Source organism: Beauveria bassiana (assembly GCF_000280675.1).
Source record: "Beauveria bassiana ARSEF 2860 unplaced genomic scaffold BBA_S00006, whole genome shotgun sequence".
NCBI classification, from domain to species: Eukaryota; Fungi; Ascomycota; class Sordariomycetes; order Hypocreales; family Cordycipitaceae; genus Beauveria; species Beauveria bassiana.
The window spans coordinates 1,048,383-1,070,710 of NW_007930841.1; the positions used below are offsets into that span (position 1 = coordinate 1,048,383).

The window sequence follows — 22,328 nt, forward strand, 5'->3', positions numbered from 1 at the left end:
AGGCCGGCTTCAAGAAGCCGAGGCCATATGTGAGCGAGCGTTGGACGGCTACGAGAAGGCGCGGGGCCCTAACCACACATCGACGCTCCGCGCAGTCAACAACCTGGGTGCCCTCTATAGAGTCCAAGGCCGGCTCCAAGAGGCAGGCGCTATGTATAAGCGCGCTCTGGAAGGGTATGAGAAGACTTTAGGACCAATCTCGGTTACCACGCATAACCCCACGTTGGACGCACTTGAGAATTTTGGCGATTTATATGTAGAGCTTGGCCAAGTAGCTGATGCTATATGGTATTACCAAAGGGCCCAGAATGGCATCGAGGCTGCTTTTGGGCGTGAGAGTCAAAAATATGTGCGGCTATCGCAGGCAATTGCATCAGTGCGATCTTTAGGACGACAGGGTAGACTCCAGCGCGCGTGGAACAAGATAACAAACAGGCATCCATAAATCGGGGACGATTTAGTTTGGCATCAATGTATGCTCTTCTACAAGGATAACCCAGTGCATTCAGCCATTCATACCCTGCCTGGGCTTTAGGTCGGCATTTTCTTCATAAGTCGACGTGTCCGCTCTCCAGATTCAGCAGCAGGTCAAAGAGCGACTCAACGAGTTGGTGTGCGGCTGCAACAGAAGCCTTGACAACGTTGAAATGTTTCTGAAGAATCTAGAACAACACAACCTAGGAATTGCGTCATTTGATGGGGTGTCAATATTTCTGTCCACCTGTCAGACCTTGCAAATTGTCTCGTTGGCACTGTGTCTGGCGCGCGCAGCTGATGCAGGGTTCCTTCTTCAGGCTCACTTGGACGGCTGGCGCGATTCTGACTTGGTGTGTCGGAATTTTTGCCTCATCCTTGTGTACGGAAAACCGGCAGCTTGTTCATCAGCCAAGGGAGTCTGCATGGGGCTGGGGCTGTGGGTTGATGTTTTTTTGTCCGGTGCCTTTTACTGTTCAACGTCGGCATTTTTTCTGACCTTTTGGGGAGTCTAGGTTACCTTCTTTCCATGTCAGCACCTTTGCGACGCCAAAATCATGAAGCTAAACCACGAGCAGGCGACAAGTTTACTCATGACTATCTGCAGCACTTTGCAGGGTTTTGAGCATTGTACTTGAGGGCAATCAAGGTCATGACAGCGAGGCTCGCTGAAATTGGCTCAGTGCGGAAAGCGAGAATGTGGTTTGCCGTTATGTTGACTCATTCTGTATATAAGGGTTGGTCTAACCACCAGAAAAGAGACATTGGATCGTTGAAAAGATCAATCTTGTCTTGTGGAGCGACGGCCAGTTCGTCGTTGGCGAGAAACTGTTGCATGTTGGTCTGGTCAAACGCCATCTCCGTCGTCATCATCTCGGCGCTCAAGAGCCAGGAAAATGATTCAACAGCCATGTTAAACTCGGGAGCTAATGATTGTATACCAGACTGTGAGGAGACTTTGTCGACGGCCGAACGGGGGACTTTGTCTGCCGCGGCAGCCGTACGACCATGATTCTCGAAGCTCTTTAGGACCGACTGTAAATGTAGGTTAAACGCCTTTGAAGCAATGTTACCTGAAGTCTCAAGAGTTCGCAGAATTTCTCTGGCTGTCTCAACCTCTGGTATATCCCCGATCTTGGCTCCTTGTATGTGTCCAGTTACAAGAAGCGCAAGGACGGCGGAGAAGAGAAAGGCAGGAAAATCGTAAGTTAGCATCCCAATAAATCCCTTTGTCCATGCATATATGCATAGGGAAATCGAATGCTTGGCAGTGTGGCCGCATGTCTCTAAAATTGCAGCCATATCTGCAGACATCGTATCAACAGCACTATCCGGTGTGCTGTCCGCTTTGCGTGGCAGGGCATGAAGCAAGGCGGGGCGAATCGCAAGAATCACGCACTGTGATAAGTATGGTTAAGTTGGGTTTTGCTGCCGTTTCAAGCTTATATGCACGTACATAGTGGAACTGAAGATGCAGCACGGTAACATCTATCGAATTGTCACCCGCGGACTTCAATTTCAAACTGTCCGGCAGAGACTCGAGCCACCGGTGCGACTGAGCGAGCAGGCTCTGCTCATGCTGTAGAAAGCAGCCCTCTGGCTTTCTCGGACCGTAAAGCTCTTGTGATATGTTTCCGGCGAGACGCGCAACGGAAATGCTGGCAATTTGCAGAGCTGGATCAGGAAGCTGCTCTCGCTCGCTGTCGTCCAACAGGTCTGCAGGCAAGTCGACTTGGATGTCGCTGTCGTTGACCTGGACAGGTAATCCGCATTTTAATCCCCAAAACCTGTCCATAATGTAGATGGTCCACCAGAGACGAATGCGGTGTTCGCGATCGACAGGTCTGACGCTCTCGCCGCCTGGGCAGCAATGTAGGCGAAGACTGAGCCCTAGGCGTAGTGCGTTTCCTATCAAAAGGTATGCAGAGTGAAAACGGTTCAAGAATTTCTGATACAAGGCCTAAGGGTTTTATCAGAATCAAAATCACCTCGGGCGTAAAGAATGCAAAAAGAAAGAAGACATACCAGAGCAAGAATCGTCTCCAAGTGCATCATCGTCGGCCTCTCCGGGGCCAGCTGTACGAGGCTCAAAGCCTTGACAAAGTAGGCCGACCCTGGCGCGGGTGTACAACCTGCATCTGGGCTGGGTAACGTGAAGTATGCCTTTCCCAGCGCAAAAAGAGCAAAATACTTGGCTTGAATTGCTGCGTCGTGGAATTTCCTTCTCTGATAGACATGACTGAGCATCGCATATGTATCCTTCCTCTGCGCCAGGTGAAACGCTGGGCAGATGTTGGTGAATACTGTCTGCAAGAGCAGCCGTGCATGTACCGGACTGGGCCATTCGACGGGATTGTCTAGCAGACTAGCCAACTGGGACTCATCGACGTAATCCCAGCGGAGAGGACATGTCGCCATGTCGGGACCATTGAGACACTGGGAGATCCTAGTAGCAAATGCAGTACAAGCTGTTTCGCCTATATGAATGGGAAGTGAAGGTCCTGCAGTCGTGGCATTTTGCGGATACAGCCTTTCCGTAGAGTATGAGCTTTGAGTGCTGGGGGCCGCAATGCGGTTCCTCCGCTGCCTGTGAAGCTCTTGGCTGTCGTTTACAAGCTGTTCGAAATAGCTATGTCCAGGTTAGGGTCCTAGTCTCCCTTTATGAAAAAAAGGAGTTTGATCAATTACCTCTCGTCTACGCGGATCTTTCGGTCACGGGCGACATATCGGCACGAGTCAAAATGCCCAGCGGCTTTACAGCGAGCACAAGGTGTCTCTCCGGAACACTTCATCTTTTTCTCATGGCATCTGGAGCACCTGGCAATCCAAATTAGCACCTACTTACTACAGTGATGCATCAATAAAACACCCACGCAACTGATTTCTTGGCCGGCTGTGCCTGGCGAGGTCTCTGGCTGTACGTCCGGGACGTCTCGGACGGCGGCCGCTCTTTTGCTCTATTGGGTGGCATGGCGCCGAGTTCCCGCCGCACAAAACAGTTAATGAGCCTGCCTTTGTTTTCGTCCAATCCGATGGAGAGGAACAGCTTCCCGGTTGTGTAAGTTGTAAGAGGAGGGCGGCTTGTGACTGCGAAGATTCACCGGCGAAAATAAATCTTGCCGAAGCGCCGTGTCATCGACCCCACTCGCTTTTAGCTGCTGTGCGGCAACTTTGCAAGTTGCCGCGAAGCTCCTTTTTCGCATTTGTAATGCAAGAATATTCAAACAAGATAAATTTCAATTTAGCATGGAGTTGATACGATGACCATTTCAATCCTTCCCATCTCCTACGGCAACATTTCTAGTCATAATGTCTGAGCCTAGCTACACGTATATTCGCGTTTCCAAGACGGATGCACTAGAATCGTCGGCGCAGAAATATCGGCATTTGCGCCTGCAGGGCCTTGAATCGTCCCCCGAGTCGTTCAGTTCGACATATGAAACAGAGGCCGCCTTTTCAAACGACGACTGGATACAGCGCCTGTCAGCACCCGACCGCGAAACCTTTATTTGCGTCGCAAAGGCAGCGGGCGAACAACATGCACCCAGCATCGGCGATTGGGTTGGCCAGGTTACTCTTCGAGGCCCCATGTCAGCCAGTGAATTCTCACTGCCAAAAGAGGCTGGTCAGGGTGCGATCAACTCGGATGACGAAGAGCGGTGGCAGTTGCTTGGGCTCTTTCTTCTGCCGGCGCATCGGGGCGGCGGCCGCGGCAGCAGACTGTGCCGAGAGGCGCTGAACCACCTTCAACGGCGCCAGCCATGCCCGCGCACAATTCATGTACGACTCATGGTGAAGCCGGATAATCAGACAATCGTGCAAATGTATGAGCGTCTTGGTTTTGTGCATACCGGCCAATGCACTCTGGCTGAGGCAATGCGTGCCGCTGGCGATGGCCATCTCCTATCGAGTGACACTGGCGACCCAAAGTACTCAAATCGAAGTGGAATTATTATGAGCTCGCATCTTCATCGAATATAGCTATGTGGCTGGTGGGCATGATTTGAATAGTCTTGTATCTCGGCCATTGCCGAGCTTTTACAAGGGTCTGCAATGGGATCATGATGAATGAATGTGTGAAAGCGTTTGGGAACAGGTTTAGATATAGAAGAGAGCTAAATGGGTCAAACCTTGAAAACCCTCAATGGGGTCAGCCAGCGCCATATACTTTCAATAAAGCAGAAAACTCAGTGGCTTGCTGCGAAAAGAGCCACCAAGGCTTTCCCAGTACCATCCTCTATTCGCTATATGCTTTTTTCGTAATTTATATTTTTACTATACATCACACACCCTTGACCCCGCTGCTCTAAATCAAACGAAATGATCCCAAACAAATCAATCGGTCACTGTGAACAGAAAATAAAAGAAAAAGTACCCCAGAAAGCTTTGAAAAAAGTACACAAAAAAACGCCCATGTCCAGCTTTTTTTGGTCCTTTGCGGACCCAATCCTGCCGAAAAGATTGTACACAATATCCTTCTGATCCGTTATTGCCAGCTCGACTGCCCGTAAGGCGTCGTCCCGTAGCCAGGACCGCCACCGTACGCCGTGCCGCCGCCGCCGCCACCACCATATGCCGTCGTGTTCCCCCCTCCGTACGGCGTCGTGTAGCCGCCATCCTGCCACGGCGTGGTACCGCCCTCCATGTTCATGTCCGGACTGCGGGGGCCGTCAAACTCGCCGCCGGCCTCCTCGCCGCCGTACTTGCGCGGGTCGAGGCCCTTGAGCAGGCCGCCAATCTTTTGCTGTAGCACGCGGATGCCGCTCTGCACAATCTGGTCAGGCTCCATGCCGCCCGAGGTCTCGACGTCAAAGTAGAAGCGCTCCGGCTTGGCGTCGTAGTTGAACGGCTCGTTCTTTTGCTCCTCTGACTCCCACGCGCCGTATTTGCTCACAGGCCTATCTCGCAGATGCAATGTTAGTGATCATTATGGAGTGCTCGGAGGGAGATTGAGGGCCAACTCGGCGTACCATTCATCCTTGGGATTAGTGTCGTTTTCAAACCACATGTCGAGATGATGCAGCTTGTTATGCGGGTCGTATTCAAAGCCGACCGCCGACGTGGGCATCCACTTGGCGTGCTCCTTGGCGATGCCCTTTTTCGCGACGCACTTGAGTCGCAGCTCCTGGTCGCGTCGCAGCTTGGCGAGCAGGCAGCCGACGCCGTCGGGGTCCGTAATTATAGGCGTGCCAATCGACGTCGCGTGGCGGCCGTCCACGATGAGGTCGCGCGCGTAAACCTTCATATTCTCGTCCGAAGTACATTTAGCGTGCAGGGTCAGCGTGATGCTGCACTGCTCACAGTACTGCTCGCAATCGCAGTCGCGCGAGTAGTTGAGCTCGTCAACGTCTTTGGAGTCGAGCGGGATCAGGCCCAGCCGGTGCGCGATGAACTCGTCCGCCAGCACCGACGTGTTGATTTCAATTTCGACGAGGTCAATTGCCACCGTGGGCACCTCGGCCTGGATGACGCGCCGCAGCGAGTTGGCAAAGGACAGGTTCGTTCTCGATAGTTCGAATTCGACTTTTGTGGTATCGGCCTAGCAAGTAGGGAAGGAAGCAGCCCGACATTAGCAAAGACAATCTTTCACAACTTGACACTTTCTATCGGGAAAGCCTTCGTCTCGTACCGCCAGAACCGTCACATGCGGCTGCTCCGCCTCTGCATCCACCATCATTGGATCGTAATTCATGCCGTCCATCGTGAGGTTTGCGCACGCGCGCTGGTGCGATTGAGTAGCAAGTGTTGGTGGCCAAGGTTGAAAATCTTGCTAACTCCGACTCGTGATGAAGAATTAGCGCGTAGTCACACAACGGGGGTGTCACGAGGGAGGTCAAGGTTGTCGCGTATCGCAGGCGACAATATAAAGGATGGTTTGCCCCAGCATTTGCGCTGGGCGCGCCAACAGAGCACAAGCAGGTGTGGCGGAAAATGACTAAGCCACAGCACAAGCTTATCGGGTCGCTGGGAAGACTGATAAGAAAAAAAATATCCCCACCACCAAAAGTTTGGACGACGACCGACTTTTTATAGCAGATTATCACCATCAAGTCGACCATTTGTGATAGCATTGACGAAAGAAGCAACGGATTCCTACAGTCTCTGCTCGATACATCACAAGTCGCACACGATTGCACAACCGCCGACATGAAGATCAAGGCCATCAGCCGCTCGGTGGCCTCGCAGCAGGCGCCCGGCTCCGACGCATCGAAGCAGTCCCGCAACCTCGATTCAGCGCTGCACCCCTTTGAGCGGGCGCGCGAGTACAAGCGCGCCGTCAACGCCGTCAAGCTCGAGCGTATGCATGCATCGCCTTTTGTTGCACAGCTGGGCCGGGGCCACGTGGACGGCGTGTACTCCATCGCCAAGGACCCCAACTCGCTGGAGCGCTTCGCGAGCGGCAGCGGCGACGGCGTGGTCAAGGTCTGGGACCTGCCGAGCCGCGAGGAGGCATGGCACACAACGGCGCACGACAACATCGTCAAGGGCATGGCGTGGACGCGCGACCAGAAGCTGCTGACGTGCGGATCGGACCGCACGGTCAAGCTGTTTGACCCGTACCACACGCCGAGCGAGTCGGCGCCCATCTCATCCTGGATGGGCACCGGTGCGTTCACGTCGCTGTCGCACCACCGTGCGCGGGCAGCGTTTGCGGCCGCGTCGAGCGAGATTTCGATTTACGACCTGGAGCGGCACACGGCGGCGCCCGAGGTGCTGCGGTGGCCGACGTCAAACGACACCGTCACCGACGTTGCGTTTAACCAGGTCGAGACGTCGATTCTGGCGTCGTGCGCGACGGACCGCTCCATTGTGCTGTACGACCTGCGCACCGCGACGGCCGTCGCCAAGACGGTGCTCACATTTGCCAGCAACCGCGTGGCGTGGTCGCCAATGGAGGCCTTCAACCTGGCGACAGCGTCTGAGGACCACAACGCGTACCTGTTTGACATGCGGCGCTTCGACCGCGCCCTCAACGTGCTCAAGGACCACGTCGCCGCCGTCATGGACGTCGAGTTCTCGCCCACCGGCCAGGAGCTCGTCACCGCGTCCTGGGACCGCACCGTGCGCCTGTGGCACCGCGACCGCGGCCACTCCCGCGACATTTACCACACCAAGCGCATGCAGCGCGTCATGGCCGCCCGCTGGACGCCCGACGCAAACTACCTCTTGACGGGCTCCGACGACGGCAACGTGCGGCTGTGGCGCGCCAACGCCTCGGCCCGTCAGGGCGTCAAGTCGGCCCGGCAGCGCCAGGCCCTCGAGTACAACGACGCCCTGGTCCAGCGCTACGGTCACATGCCCGAGATTCGGCGCATCGCTCGCCACAGACACATCCCGACGGTGGTCAAGAAGGCGACGGAGATTAAAAAGGACGAGATCAAGTCTATCAAGCGCCGCGAGGAAAACGAGCGCAAGCACACAAAGAAGCAGTTTGAAAAGAGGCAGAGCGAGAGAGAAAAGATGATCTTGTCGAGACAAAAGTGATGGGGGGTAAGGAAGAGGGATATCGTGCAGGACGGACGATTGTATTTGGACCTGCGCGCGTGTTGTTTTGGAACATTTGCATGGCATGGCGTTTTTATTTGTATGAAGAAAATATCAGGAACTTGATTCTTTAGTCTCGGTGTTCATAACGAGTAGTTGAATCTATTGAGAAATAGGTACACAATGTGTCTTTTCTGCGGACGCAAGACTTGTTTCTCCTTATTGCAAAGGATCGGACCAAAAGAACTTTTTGAAAAAGAAGAGATTAATTACACTTCAATTCGTACAATACACATTGTCTCGCTAAAATGAAAAGTGCTAAAAAAAAAACAGCGACGTCAAGACCATCGCAATCATCATCGTCATCAGTAACCGCTGATCGAGTGCCCGGGAGCGTATCCATACGCAGAAAAACCGAACAATCGAAAAAAAAAACACACAACCACAATAAAACCGTACTGGTTTCCCTGGGCCGACCGTACAAGTCTAATCCACAGCGAGAGATATCAGGGAACAAAAAGAAGAGCAAACAACGCCATTGGTATCATAATGTATGAGAAGGTCCCCGCCATGTCTGTCGCGAGAATGAAAGAGCCGCTGTGAGTATAGCGCATAGTGCTGGATGTGTTTGTTTGCGCATGCGGCGTTTGGCGTTGCAAGGTCTTTTTCCTGGTGGTTCCCTTTCTCTTCTGTTGCTGTGCAGCGTTGCTTGTGAAAGACTTGCTGTGATGTCCGCCGCCCAATCTTCTAAAACAAAACGCAACTCCCCATCCCAGCAGAAAAAAAACAATAAAACGCCTTGATAATTTGATCCCGATCTGTCCGGGGTCCATCTGTTTTACACGTCGCGAAAGCACAGCCGTCGTCGCGGCCGCGTGTCACTTCTCCTAGACAGTGCCGCGGGCCGCCTTTTGAGGCCTGTAGTGAGGGAGCTCGTCGAACCAGCCCTGCTCCTCGTTGTACTTGTAGGCGTGAAAGGCGATGCCATAGGGCTTGGGTTCAATGGAGTAGAGCATTCCAAGAGGCACGTCCATGTCGGTGATGTCGTCGCGCGTCAGGTCCATAAAGTAGGCCATTAGGACGCGGCAGACGGAGCGGTGGCCGATGATGAGGACGTGGTCGGTGATGCGCTCAATCTCGCGCACCATGTCGCGGAGACGGCTGATAACCTGTAGGTAGCCTTCGCCGCCGACACCGGGATAGATGTAGTTGAGCTTGTCCTCGGAGCGCTTGTGGAACTCTTCAGGATGTTTTGTGGCAATTTCTTGATAGGTCATGCCCTCAAACTGGCCAGTATTCAGCTCGTTGAGCATCTCCCAGTTCTTCACGTCGTAATCGTCATCGGCTTCAAAATACTCGGCAGTTTCGGCACTGCGCTGGAGCATAGACGTCCACACACAAAAGTTCTTCTCGTCCAGCTCCCTGTTCATGTCTGGATATGGCGGCGTGTTGTCGCCAGGGAGCGGCGGGAATGTGGCCTGCGCCATCTTGCTCTTTTGCTCCATGATCCACTCCTTGCGCTTCTGGGTGATGAAGCGGTAGAGAGACTCGCCATAGCAGTGACCGCGTTCAGTCAGTGGCGAATCGCCGCCAAGATTGCCGAGTTCGTTGTCGACGCTCTGGCCGTGCCGCGTCATCCAGATTTGTCGAGGTGCCAAGTTGAAGCTCGACAAGTAGGTGCTGATGCCGCCGCTCAAGAAGCCCTTTAGTCTGTGCTGGACAAGTTTTCGGCCCACATCAACCATTTGAATGTACTGCATGTCGTTTTCTTCTTCATACTCTCCAAGTGGGACGTAAGCGCTCTCGTAAGCAGCGACACGATTCTTAAAGTCTTCGAGTGACTTTGTGGGGTCCTTGTCGCGGTAATCGGGGCCGGACAGCTTGAGTCGCATATTGGCTTCCAAAATAAGCGGGTCTCTGCAGATACTCTCAATGAAGAGAATTCCAAGCTTGGGCTCCCGATCTCTGATACGGTTGACGATGTGTTGTCTGCGAGCAATGGTACTATTGGTGGCGTCAAAGATGCCGACGGAGCCACCTTGGATGAGAAGGTAATCTAGCAGCTCGTCGAGGGTATCCATGGCGACTTGCTCGCGCATCGCAGCTGCCTTTTCGTTCTTGGGGTCAAAAAACTTGGCAGATTGGTCCATTTGATCATCGGCTTTATTCAGGTCCAAATCGGTGGGCGTGTCGTTGGCGCCAGTCATGGGCATTGGCGCAGGATGGCCGTTGAGGAGAATCGAGGCGGCGTGGACGGGTCCGTCGAGACGCGGGGGCTCTGGGCTGAGCTTTGGCTGCACCGAGACGCGAATTCCAGCGGCATTGCGCCGCCTGTTGCCGACGTTGAATATTCTGGACTCGTGCTGTTGCCACGACAGGTATCGCTGGAGCTTCTTGGTAATATAAGACTTGCCACGGGCGGGAAGGCCGACCATGATGATGACAAGCTTGGCGGCGACATCGCGCTGCGGAATTCGACCATCGGGAGAGACGCGGGATCTTGTCATGCCCGGGATGTTTAGGGTGGTGGCATGAGGGCGGACTCGAGGCGTTTGGTGTCCGGAATTTTGGCGATGGGGAGGGCTGCGCGCATTGTTAGCACCTGATAATTCAGTATTGAAAGCGATGATTGGAGATTCGAGGTGAATGCGACAACGGATTTGACGTCACAGGGCATCAATGCATCGGGGCGACTCACATCCTGGGAGAGCTGGGGGCGGTCGACCCAACGCTGCGCGGGAAAGGTGGCGTCTCAGTCAGGTCATTGGTAGCGCGCAGGATTGTGGCCATGGCAGAGGAGGGCGCCGAGGTAGGGGCGAGAGGTTGGGCGAGAGATGCATCGTTGCTGAGCTGCTGGACAGCAAGCTGCTGCTCGTGGCAGGAAATGGTCGGCGAGAGCGAGTTTGGTGGCGAAGAGCTGAGCTGGTTGTTCATCGCAAGCTTGGCCAAGGTTGACTGTTGTCCGGATCGGCGACCAGAGTCTGTGATGTAGAAGAAGGTAAGAAAAGCTGTCAATAGAAATGCAGAGGTAGAATCGCGTGAAGAAGAGCAAAATGTATGAAGAAGAGAGATTCGGTAGGAGCAAGAATGGAGTAGGACAAAGGAGGTTGATTACACACCAGCTTGGGCAACCGGCACTGCTGAAGGCATCTGGGGTGGCGCACTGTCGGGAGCCCAGAACAAAAAAAGAGAGAGAAATTAAAAAAAGGTGGGTGGCCGGTGTAAGGTAGGGAACCCCGAAAGCACCGAGAAGAACGGGATTCCAGTGGATTCAGCGGACGGCTCGCAAAGAATTTAGCGGCTGGCGGCTTCTGGCCAAGCAGCAGCGAAAGCTACAGCTGGTCGCTGGTCGCTGGTCGCTGGTCGCTGGTCTTTGTTTCTTTACCTTGAGTAGCTGTGGTCGCTGCAAGGCCGACAAAAGGCGCCCAAGCCAGGTCTCTTTGAGAAGCAAGCCAGCTGCGAAATCGGCTTGTGGGAAAAAGGTCCTCAGCAGTGACTGGCGGCAACTGGGTGGGGGCACTTTTGGGGGACCTCTTTCAGGCCAACTCGAATGGCCGAATCGGGGCGCTGACTCTAAATGGAACGGGCGGAGGCGGCCCTGCGTCTTGTGTGCGCTCTCCAAGAGCAAATTGATTCTGTCTTGAAAGAATTTCTCTTTTGCTAGCAGGAAGGACCCGGTGGTTTGCGTGGCAAAAATAGAGAAAGAAAATGGTGGCCTGTCCCCAAGTGCAGCAGTCAGCTCGTGACGTTGTCGGGGTTTTATTCCTTCTGTAGGTAATTACCTTCCAGGCAAAAACCATAAAAACCTGAGTCAATCAGTCGTCTGCCAAGCGCACTAAACAGACTATGCAGTATGACGTGTGACGGCACTGAAACACCAGATACCAAAGATGAAGGATCAGCAAAAGAGGCGAGATCGAGGGAGATGTTGACGAGGCAAGAATAGGGGAAACGGTCCGAAATTGAAACAGAGGCTAAGAATCGAAAGCTCCGGAATACATCTTGTCCAGAATAAAAATATCTCAACCTGTCCCCGTAGTTGGTCGGGAGGGCCTCGAGTAATAACAAATGTCGCTGCCAACCAGCGCTAACAACGCCCGCCGCCAGACAGACATTTGGGGCGGCACATAGACAAGCTTACTTGTTGCTTGAGCCGCCACCACCACCATTACTTGGTTGCACAAGTCTATTCATGACCCCATTCAAAAGAAAGCTTTCCTGTTACTTGTTTCGCTTGCCCAGCCTGCACAAGCCACTCGGCGCATTGACCCGAGCCACGCGTGCGGCGGCGCACCCTTCTGCTAACAGAACGCCCATATCATCAGCGTTGAATGCTTGGACGATCTGCCCGTATGTATCAGAATGATCTTCCCGTGTCAGACTACCGCCTCCAAACAGTACTTGCCGTAGTAATACATGCCTCAGCCATAGCCCACATCAACTCATGCTCGCTTCTATTCTTATTCCATCTGTGAATACTCGCAGCTGCCAACCCACCTTTTCCTGCCCGCATGCGAATACAGTAAACAGGCCCAGTCTCATGTCTCGCATGCAAGACGCGTAACGCCAGCGATCCCGCCAGCTGTCCTCCGCAATCAATAACCTGTCAAGATACAGTGTACACACACACACACAAACGCATCACATGCGTTCTTCAGACAGCGCTTCGCTGCCACTCCAGGCTGGCAGTCTTTGAAAGTGGAATATGTATCTTATTACAGAAGACAAAAGAAGGCGGCTTCAGGGGACCAATCTCGGTGTTAAACCCCCCCAAATAATCTTGGAAACTTTATCATAATTAGTCCACCATGGCGGGAGACTTGCATGTTCCATCTTGCTGGCTTGTGGCGCTCTTCTCCAACCCTGACTTGGGACTTGGAAGTTGGAGTCGACTTGGTGGTGAGGGGGAGAGTTTGCTCCGCAGTTTTGCAGTAGCGGACAGGCGACATGGTTGGCTGCAGCGTCTGTAATGCGAGTTCCTCCTGGTGTTAGACTGTTAGTTACTCCGCATGCTGCTCCAAAATGCACCAGAAAAGGGTCCATCCCAATCCAGTGAATGGCGTCGCCCTAGCACTCTATTGCTCAGAGATAACGACTCCAACTGCTCTTTCCATAACAATACTAAGCCATGCCCACGCCCAGATGTCTTATCAGTGGAGTCAGTGTCTTCCTCAATACGGAGAAAATACGTCGCTTCGCCAAGTTACAAGCAATATTCGGGGAATTTGGGCGTTTCCAGAAGCTCCCTCATCCAGTCATTGTCAAACGCTGCATTTTGTACTTTGGTATTTGTCACTCTCAGCTCTTTAGCTGCGGCCTGCCACCCAACTCATCAGAATTTACGGATACCATCTCAGTATCTGCAGCCTTGGGTAAAGGACGCACGCATCTAAGCCACATTGCCCAAGCTTCCCTAGCCGTCACAATGTACGGAGTAGGCTCAACTTGATTTGCAGTGATCATTATTTGCCGACAAAGATACAATCTTCTTCTTGAGCCGGGCTGCGTCCAGACTTCAAGCTTCTTTGCCCCTTTTGACTGAAACACCCGTCATTCCCCAACAAACTTATCAGGTCAACTATCCCGGGAGGTCGGTAGCTCCCGCCCGTGCGTCTCATTATAAGACATGATTGATTCTATGCTTAAATTGTTGTTGTGTGGTCCCTGTCATGCGCGCTGCGAGTGCGAAACACGGTCAGACCCTTCGCAAACTTGTTTTGTACCAGCAAAACTCGCGGCAGATACTCGTGGCGCAGTGCAGCCAAATTACTCGGAGCGAACTGTTGCTTTGTGCGAGAGGCTGTATCACCATACTCTCCTTCTCTCCCTACCATTCGTATAGCAACGTGGGCTCTATAATTAGGTAACACACCATCCAGAAGTCAGATCACGGTTGATGTGCACTCTATCGGGGCAACAGACTATCGCATTCTTGGTTTGTTACTTTGAACTGGCCACACGCTCTTTATCATTGTTTTTTTTTTTTTTTACCTCTCCTCGAATTCAGAGTCACTCGATAATGAATCATCATGTAAGGCATTTTGCATTTTACATGCGCAAATGTTACGTGAAGCGTCCTCGAACCACAAAGTCACAAAATCACACCAGAATAGGGGTACAGAAACAGTAAATTGACCATCAGATCTGACTGGAGCCTTCAGTGGCTACTCGACCATCTTGATCGCAAACTCCGTTATATCAACGGTCGAAGCGCCCCGCTAGAATCGCATGTCTTCTGCCGGGTAGCCAACGATGGCCCAACAGCCGATGGCTGCAGCCCACGGACCTGAGACAAACCAAAACAAAACCAAGATGAACCAGCCTAATCAACCAAAGAGACGCGACAGGAAAAAAAGAACAAGTCTTTTAAAGAAATGCACTAGAAGATAAGCGAAGTTCTCACGCAGATGACAGAACACATTTCTGAGCAGCTTTCCTTGACGCGCTCATTGTGCAGTAGCAAGCCTCTTGAATGCAGAGCATCGTGGATCGCTGCCAGCTCCACAAAATTGCCTGTCAAAACAACAAATTTTGGTTTAGTGAACAGTTTAACAAGCAATATCATCGGGTTTTCCATACTTGATCAGATATCGAAAATAGGATGATAAAGATCTCGAGCGGACTCATCTACCTGTAGCGCTGGCACTTCCTTTCGTATTGTTGCCGGGCACCTGCCTGCGGAAAAATTCTGTTTGTAGCACAAGAGGTAGCCTCTGGCACAGACACAAACACAGCATCAATTGTCCCTCCTGCATCATCCCACTCGCCCATCACCATTTGATACTCTGGGATTCGGTCGCGAAGCAGCGAGCATATCACTTGTCGCCCGGACAGCGGCTCCGAGAGCACTACATACCGCCAGGCTCCATCAGGAGCACTCCTTCCAGTTACACTGCTGTTCTACTCATATGCCGCAGCCGCAGCTGCAGCAGAACGAACCGGTACGCCGGCAACGGAAAGGAGCCCAGACTGCTATAAAAACAGCACCCCCTAGATCGCTCGCGCAGATAGAGATTACCCGAGTCACACGATATCTGCCCGACCAAGGATACCCATCATCAGCTGCATCGCCGTCGAGAATTCAAAGTTTTCCCGGGCTATTGCAGTGGTGTCTCTAAGCAATCGACAGTCTCAAACCGTCACAAAAGACCTTCAACATGAACGGGCTCGATATGGATCAAGATTTCGAGCACAATGCTTCAGTGGCCGATGTACCGGCATCCCAGTTTACCGCTGGCGTGTTGCCGAACCCCTTGATTGATGATATCAAATCACTGCAACACAAGAACGGCGTTCTGATTCCTCTCAAAACCACACAGGAAGTGCGGCAAGACCACACAATCATACAGGCTTTCATCACAAGAGTCCCGTCAAAGTCTGCCGCCGACGTCATTACGTGAGTTGTTCTTCTGTTCAACTGATATCCTGGCATTCGGAAGCTAACTCTGATACAAGTGCATTGCGCCTTATGCGGCCCAGTGGTAGCGCTAACCCCCTACCCCATCTGCGAGGATGCGCAAAGCCTGCGGACTTGCCTGCCCATCTGAAGACGAAGTTTATGAACGAAACCCCCGAAGGCCGGCACGTTCATTTCGCAAAATCACAGTGGCTCTACATCATGTGCTGTGAGGTGTCGGATATCACAGAAGAAGAGCTCGCGTTAACACTCGCCTCTGTCGAATCCCTCGCCGGACTCGAGATCTGGATTTCCACCGTCCCAGTTCCACTTGTCGCCCCAACTTCACAGATTCAAGCTGCCATGTGGTCCTCGCAGTTCTGGCCAACAGTGTATCGCAAAAACAACCCTTTGGGACCTCATCCTAGCATGGTGGCCAGAGGAACCGACGAAATCAAGGATGATGCGGCTATGTGGATGACTTTGGCCCAGCGCGTGGCAGACGAAGCCAGGGGTTGTGGGATGGGAGAAGCCATCGGAGCTGTCGTTGTGCAGAGAGACGAGAACGGTGCCCAGCTAGTTGCAGTGGCAGGTGATGCGCGCTGGCGTCAGGATCCTTTGCTGGGAGATGTTGGCAACCCTATGGCACACTGCGTTCTTCGTGTTATCAGCATGGTTGCGCAGAAACTCGTACGTCATGAGAGGAGAGCAATGGGTCTGACTCTTGACCTTCCAATACTCGAATTTGACGCTTTCCACGACGTACCGATTCTCGATGCGGAGAAGAAGTGCTTCGAGCAGGAACACCCAAACAAGGATGGCTATTTGTGCCATGGGCTGGAACTTTACATGACGCATGAACCTTGTGTAGCATGTTCAATGGCTATTCTTCACGCCAGAATGGGCAAAGTGGTATTTTGTAACCACATGCCGCGAACTGGCGGCTTGAGTTCAGACGATCGTCCTGACGGAGGCGGAAGAGGGTTGGGTCTCTTCTGGAGGCGAGAGCTCAATTGGAGCTTGCTGGCCTGGGAGCTGGAGCAAGATGCTAATTTTGACCTGGTGACTTTGGACCCGACCACTCATGTTTAGGATTACCGCCTCCTGGGTCAATTTCAGACTCGTTGGCTCTGTTTGAAGGACACGGCAGCTATGCAAACCGTACATATTGCTATTGCTACGCTTACTGCTGCAAACCCAACTGTATACACCATTCTTACATGTTGCAGCTTCGAAAGATCTTATCTCTGCTGGATCAAGGAGAGCTACCAGCAGATGGGTTTGTTGTCACTGGAGGGGCCTGAAGGTTCTGTCGCGCGCGATGCATATCATTGGCGCTGGGCAGTGACAAGTTTCTTGGCGCAAAAGGAAAGATTGAGAATTGCTGGAGCTACACACCTTGTACATTATAATGAAAGACACAGAGTCATATTACTGCAACCTAGTATTCTATTAATGTTTGCTGCGCCCAAAGTAGTTTCATGTTCAAGATGAAGACGTGAAGCTGCTAGCAAGAACAGGGCGAAATGGTCGGCAACAGGTAATGATGGTGTTGGCAAGTCGGGCGTCCGGCACTAGCGCGGGGGCGCCTCGAGCTACCGCCACTTTATAGCCAAGACAGGCCCATACCTACCAGGCTTTCGCGTTTCTAAAGAATCCAGCACCCCACCCAGACTGTTGATTTGGGATTGAACAATTTCTGCGCTTTGAGCAAGTTGCCTACCTCAGACGACTGGGCCGCTATCCCACGGGAAGAGCACGATCGCTATTTCATCGCCGTTTCAAGAATCATGGCAGTTGTGTAGTCATTTGCCCTTTTTTACGGTATCAGCACCACCCTTTCCAACGTTAGTCTTTGCACCAGCAATCAATGCAAACCTCCCTTTGTCGCTCCTACCGGCCATCACGATACGTTTCGCAACTTCTTACCTGCCTACGACGCCGAAATACGACGTCGATATATCTGAGCATTTTGTCTCCCGCACCCATTGTGACGCCTAGACGACGAGCTATTGCCACTACGACTGCGACGCTCCGGTACCCCCCGCCGCTCTCGTTCCCGCCCTCGATGATGAACAGAAAGCGCGCAGCGCCCTCGTCAGCCGTGACGGCTTCGTCCACGGCCTCACCGAGTGCCTCCAAGAAGAGGAAAACGGACAATGTACAAAAGTTTTACGCCGTGCAGGTCGGCTTCCGGCCGGGCGTCTACACAACCTATGCCGAGTGCGCGCAACAGACGGCAGGATTTAAAGGAGCACTGTGTACGTTGAGAGACGTTTTTACTGTACCGTGTTGCATAATTTCGTGGGCGCTAACTAATGCGGTCGCCATTGGCTTCTTACAGTTCGATCATTCATTTCAAGGTCAGATGCTGAAGCATTTGCGGCTGGTCAAAAGGTCGCAACCACGTCAGAAGGACCAGCCAAGTACTACGCTGTAGCGGTGGGAAACCCAACAGGCATCTTCAACGAGTGGGATGATGCGGCGGAAGCCATCAAGGGTGTCAAGGGACCAAAGTACAAGCGGTTCAGCAGCCGCGCCGAAGCAGTCGACTATATTCGAGAGTATGGGAGCATGGAAGCTGTCATGGCGCTTGGCGAGCGGCTTACGGGCGCAACAACCGGCGGCACGAAGATTGACATGCCGACGCAAGTAAAGAAGCCGACTAAGACGACGAGGGTACCGCCGCCGCTAGCCTTGCCCCAAGCACCGGCGGGTCTTATCCGTGTGTACACGGACGGCAGCAGCCTGGCCAATGGCAAAGCCGGGGCGCGTGCGGGCGTGGGCGTCTTTTTCGGGCCGGGAGACGAGCGCAACCTCTCGGAGCGGCTCGAGGGCGAGCCGCAGACGAACCAGCGGGCGGAGCTGATGGCGATGCTGCGGGCGCTGCAGACGTGCCCGGCGGGGGCGACGGTGCAGATTGTCAGCGACAGCCAGTACTCGATCAACTGCGTGACGCAGTGGGCGGCGAGCTGGAAGCGCAAAGGGTGGGTGACGGCGCAGGGCGAACCGGTCAAGAATCAGGACATTATCCGGGCGGTACTGGCGCGCATGGAGGAGCGCGGCAAGGCGGGCGGCGCGACGCAGTTCGAGTGGGTCAAGGGGCACGCGTCCGACAGAGGAAACCAGGCGGCAGATGCCCTGGCCGTGCGAGGCGCAAAGATGTAGAAAAAGAAACGTGTGAGGATTGTGTGGTGTGGGTTGCGAGGTGTAGAGGAAGAGCCGGATGTGAGTTGGACTGCGCACACAAGAGGATGGTGTCGCCGGGGCGGGAAATTTGATGATTCTGGATTTAGTTATCCAAAGAATTTCTGTTTAGGGAAATATTTGTCAAGGCGAGGAATTGCGCATAATGCGCCTGCTTAGCATGGAGGATGCCAGTGAGATTAAGCCAAACTTTTATTTCGACAGCTTTCTTCTAGGCAGAAGTTGAGGCTTGAAGCTTGTTTTCGTCCGAGATTGATTGCTCATGATTGATTGTAAGAGCCAGTTTGGGGTGTAGTAGTAAATGCGAAGCTCTCGACATTTCACATCTTGCACGGTAGCAATTCCTACCTGCGTCTCCGTAGCTAGCAGATGGAGCTGCCGCCAATTGTATGGAAGAGGAAGAGCAGCAGCCCAGACTCGTTGTATAAAAGGAAGAAGGAAAGAAATCATTGATGAGAAATGAAAATCGTTCGAGGCACGCGGGCCTGGACCGATCTACTATGCAGCGAGATGGGGGAAGAGCTAGGGGTCCTAGAGCATGATTGGTAGGCCGGAGATGCAACTATTGCAGATGCATGGATGCAGGGATGCAAGTCTCTGCGAGGTGCTGCTCAAGAGCCAATAAGACATGCGCGCGTATTGCTGCATAGGTATGAATAGGTATCAGCGGGTATCTATATGTTATTCGCAAGTATCCGTGCAGTATCCGGACAATAGCGTCGAGGCCCGAGATGAATTTGTAGGTGAAGCCTAACTGACAGAAGCAAAGAGATAAAGAGTCTACTTATTATTGAAAAAGAAAACCAATGGCAATAACATCAGGTTTGCCGTCAGGGATGCAGGTTATCTAGAGAGTTGTGAGAGGCTAAAGCCTCGCTATATCTTATACAACCCTAGTCTAGCGTGACGCAATTAATTATTTTCAAGGCGCCTCCGCTGCTCCGTATACAGATACTAGGCGTACATACGATTCGTGCAGGCCGTGTTTACTAAGTCTTATGACCGAACAGTTTGTGCCCTGCATGTCTCAAAAAAAAAAAAAAGCACCACTAGGATCAGCCCTACTCAATGGGAATAGCCGGCTTCAAACCTTTGCTAGGTCTCACATTTAATTGGAACGGTTGAAGGATTGAAGCAGCAACTGATACGGAGTAGTTGATGATTTAAACAATTCGTAGCTAAATCTGGTTAGTTGGACATCTGGCATCTGGCATCTGGCATCTGGCAGTGGATGACGACGATAGCTCGGCCCACTACCGATAGACAAGCGGAAACGCAACCGCTGTTGCAGCCCTCTTCCTGCACCTCCTACCTCCATCTTCCACAACGATACACACACCCACCAAAATTAAAGGCGGCTCTCACAGGAGAAATTTCCCTCATTTATCCTCGTTCAAGAATCAGAAACCCCTCTCTGCCAAGTCGCTGGCCCGCCGCTCGTCTCATAACAGGTTGCACCTATGCTCGGCTCTTGGCACCGCGACATGATTAGCCTGATTCCGGCAGCTCCCGTACTTGTCCTTGTTGCTCCTGCTCAGCGTTGCTAACAGTAGCTCGTGGGCGGCTGAAACCCGTCACTTGAAGAGGCAACCCTTTTCCATATCATCCGATACCACATCTCGAAACCTTTTCCTGTCAGCATAGCAGGGAGCAACAAGGGTCCCGAACCATTCAACGGGGTGCAAACGCTACACGACATGGCGAGAGTCATCACTCCCATCTGGGCGGCGCCCATCGCCTCGACCAACTTTAATGTCGCCACGGCCCTACTCGGAGGCTTCATTTCACTTTTTGGACTGGTATCGTACTTGCTCAAGGAGCACTTTTATCTCTCGGAAGCCCGTAAGTCGATCTTGGCGCAGCCCGTTTTTTCGGCCCCTCTCTCCACTGCCAAGGTCGATCGCCAAGCAGAGGGGAAGGAATCTGAAGATAGCAACACGAGCTAACAATATAAAATCACAGTCATTGCCATGGTCGTAGGTGTCGCCTTTGGCCCCAAAGGTGCGCATTTCATACGCCCCCATGAGTATGCTGGCTGCTCTCAGAACAACCTCTCTGAGAGTCAGTGTGCCGCCAATGTCGACGCCATCACCCTCGACTTCTCCCGGCTGGTTCTCGCCGTTCAACTGGTCCTTGCTGGTGTACAGCTCCGTAGCAAGTACATGTGGCTCGAGAAAAAGTCGGTCTTCCTCCTCGTAGGTCCTGGCATGGCCATGATGTGGGTGGCCACCAGCCTACTCGTCTGGGGTCTGCTCGGCACGCCAAGCTTCCTCCATGCCCTGGCCGTTGGTGCTTGCGTCACACCGACTGATCCAGTTCTCTCCGCCGTCATTGTCAAGGGCAAATTCGCCGACAAGAACATCCCCAAGGAGCTGCAGGATCTCATCGTCGCCGAGTCTGGCACAAACGACGGCCTCGGTTACCCATGGTTGTTCTTCGCCCTCTACCTCATCAAGTACATAGGAGCCGACGCGGACCCTAATGCCGGTGGTGCCGGTCAGGCATTTGGTCTCTGGTTCGCGCTGACGTGGGCCTATGTCATCCTCATGAGCATCGCCTACGGTGCCGTCGTAGGTTTGCTCGGTCAGTATCTGCTCCACTGGGCAGAGGACCGCGGCTGGGTTGATCGCGAGAGTTTTCTCGTTTTTGCCATAGCGCTTGGCCTATTTGTTCTTGGCACCTGCGGTCTCATTGGAACTGATGACGTCTTGGCCTGTTTCGTTGCTGGTAATGCGTTTACGTGGGATGACTGGTTTCGGCAGGAGACCAAGGATGACTCGCTTCAGCCAACTGTTGACATGCTGCTCAATGTCACCATTTTCCTGTGGTATGGCGCTGTCATTCCCTGGGATCTCATCGCTCACAATGACTTCACTACGCTCTCCCGTGTGATTCCGCTCGGTCTTCTCATCTTATTGCTTCGCCGTCTTCCATGGATCTATGGCATGCACCACTGGATTCACCAAATTGACAGCCACCAAAATGCCATTTTCGTTGGCTTCTTTGGTCCCATCGGAGTCTCGGCAATTTTCTACTTGTACATCACCCATGAGTTCATCGGCAGACATCTGAGCGATGAGGATGGCGTTCCTCGAAACGATGTCAAGCACCTTCGTGATACCACGACTGTTGTGGTTTGGTTCATGGTTGTAGCCAGCGTCGTGGTTCACGGTCTCTCCATCCCACTTGGAAAGCTTGGCTCCCTGGCCCCCCGAACCCTCAGTCGAGCTCTGAGTGGCGATGTCAGCGACTCAAACTACAGTGGTAGACAAGTTTTTCCTGGATTTGGTCGCCGCATCAAGGATGACAACCCCCGCCGTGACAGTACAACACGAGCCTATTCGAGCAGCCGAACGCACTCGGTGCGCGAGCAAGCTAGGGACACCGAATCTGAAGTCGACATGCCGCAGGGCGCGGTCACCGAGGCTACGCCCTCGGCGAGGCGTGAAATTCGCTTCCCGGACGAAGCAACCACTTCTGTGTGAAGCTTCGTCAAAGAAGGAAAAAAAGCATGCGTCTAAAGACGTGCGGTGGTTTAGCGATGCGTAGACGGGAGGTACAAAGCAAAGCATAGGGACTTTCCTAGCCTGTCTGTCGTTGAGATGATGGAAAATTGTTTGATATTGCATTATGGCACTAAGGAACTGAATATTTTATACGCACACGTAAAACTTACCCGCTGTCGCCGTCGCTGCATGATTGCCGAACCTGGCGCGGTCGCTCTTCAGGCCATTTTTAGATTGTCCTCTCAGAAGAAGCCCGGCTG

At 53.0% G+C, this 22,328-nt stretch overlaps 8 protein-coding genes across 8 annotated transcripts; 5 read left to right on the top strand and 3 right to left on the bottom strand.

The window, feature by feature from the left end:
* Positions 1 to 1,194: 1,194 nt before the first annotated feature.
* On the bottom strand, positions 1,195 to 3,266 carry BBA_03090 (fungal specific transcription factor, putative; the record flags this gene model as incomplete). The annotated part of the gene is made up of 4 exons (XM_008598187.1): positions 1,195 to 1,872; positions 1,931 to 2,434; positions 2,500 to 3,103; positions 3,163 to 3,266. 4 exons carry the CDS (start codon positions 3,264 to 3,266, stop codon positions 1,195 to 1,197), a joined length of 1,890 nt encoding a protein of 629 aa, XP_008596409.1.
* A 517-nt stretch (positions 3,267 to 3,783) lies between these two features.
* BBA_03091 (GNAT family acetyltransferase) lies at positions 3,784 to 4,455 on the top strand (the record flags this gene model as incomplete). The annotated part of the gene is made up of 1 exon (XM_008598188.1): positions 3,784 to 4,455. The coding sequence occupies one exon, from the start codon at positions 3,784 to 3,786 to the stop codon at positions 4,453 to 4,455; it is 672 nt and encodes a 223-aa protein (XP_008596410.1).
* Positions 4,456 to 4,960: 505 nt separating this feature from the next.
* Positions 4,961 to 6,175, bottom strand: BBA_03092 (RNA polymerase Rpb3/RpoA insert domain-containing protein; the record flags this gene model as incomplete). The annotated part of the gene is made up of 3 exons (XM_008598189.1): positions 4,961 to 5,372; positions 5,445 to 6,013; positions 6,104 to 6,175. The coding sequence occupies 3 exons, from the start codon at positions 6,173 to 6,175 to the stop codon at positions 4,961 to 4,963; spliced, it is 1,053 nt and encodes a 350-aa protein (XP_008596411.1).
* A 446-nt stretch (positions 6,176 to 6,621) lies between these two features.
* Positions 6,622 to 7,959, top strand: BBA_03093 (U3 small nucleolar RNA associated protein; the record flags this gene model as incomplete). The annotated part of the gene is made up of 1 exon (XM_008598190.1): positions 6,622 to 7,959. One exon carries the CDS (start codon positions 6,622 to 6,624, stop codon positions 7,957 to 7,959), a length of 1,338 nt encoding a protein of 445 aa, XP_008596412.1.
* Positions 7,960 to 8,846: 887 nt separating this feature from the next.
* On the bottom strand, positions 8,847 to 10,893 carry BBA_03094 (6-phosphofructo-2-kinase; the record flags this gene model as incomplete). The annotated part of the gene is made up of 2 exons (XM_008598191.1): positions 8,847 to 10,542; positions 10,658 to 10,893. The coding sequence occupies 2 exons, from the start codon at positions 10,891 to 10,893 to the stop codon at positions 8,847 to 8,849; spliced, it is 1,932 nt and encodes a 643-aa protein (XP_008596413.1).
* Positions 10,894 to 15,116: 4,223 nt separating this feature from the next.
* BBA_03095 (cytidine and deoxycytidylate deaminase zinc-binding region) lies at positions 15,117 to 16,447 on the top strand (the record flags this gene model as incomplete). Its single annotated transcript, XM_008598192.1, has 2 exons — positions 15,117 to 15,355; positions 15,415 to 16,447. 2 exons carry the CDS (start codon positions 15,117 to 15,119, stop codon positions 16,445 to 16,447), a joined length of 1,272 nt encoding a protein of 423 aa, XP_008596414.1.
* Positions 16,448 to 17,423: 976 nt separating this feature from the next.
* Positions 17,424 to 18,523, top strand: BBA_03096 (ribonuclease H; the record flags this gene model as incomplete). The annotated part of the gene is made up of 2 exons (XM_008598193.1): positions 17,424 to 17,616; positions 17,700 to 18,523. The coding sequence occupies 2 exons, from the start codon at positions 17,424 to 17,426 to the stop codon at positions 18,521 to 18,523; spliced, it is 1,017 nt and encodes a 338-aa protein (XP_008596415.1).
* A 1,736-nt stretch (positions 18,524 to 20,259) lies between these two features.
* Positions 20,260 to 22,047, top strand: BBA_03097 (sodium/hydrogen exchanger family protein; the record flags this gene model as incomplete). The annotated part of the gene is made up of 2 exons (XM_008598194.1): positions 20,260 to 20,404; positions 20,525 to 22,047. 2 exons carry the CDS (start codon positions 20,260 to 20,262, stop codon positions 22,045 to 22,047), a joined length of 1,668 nt encoding a protein of 555 aa, XP_008596416.1.
* Between the last annotated feature and the right edge of the window lie 281 nt (positions 22,048 to 22,328).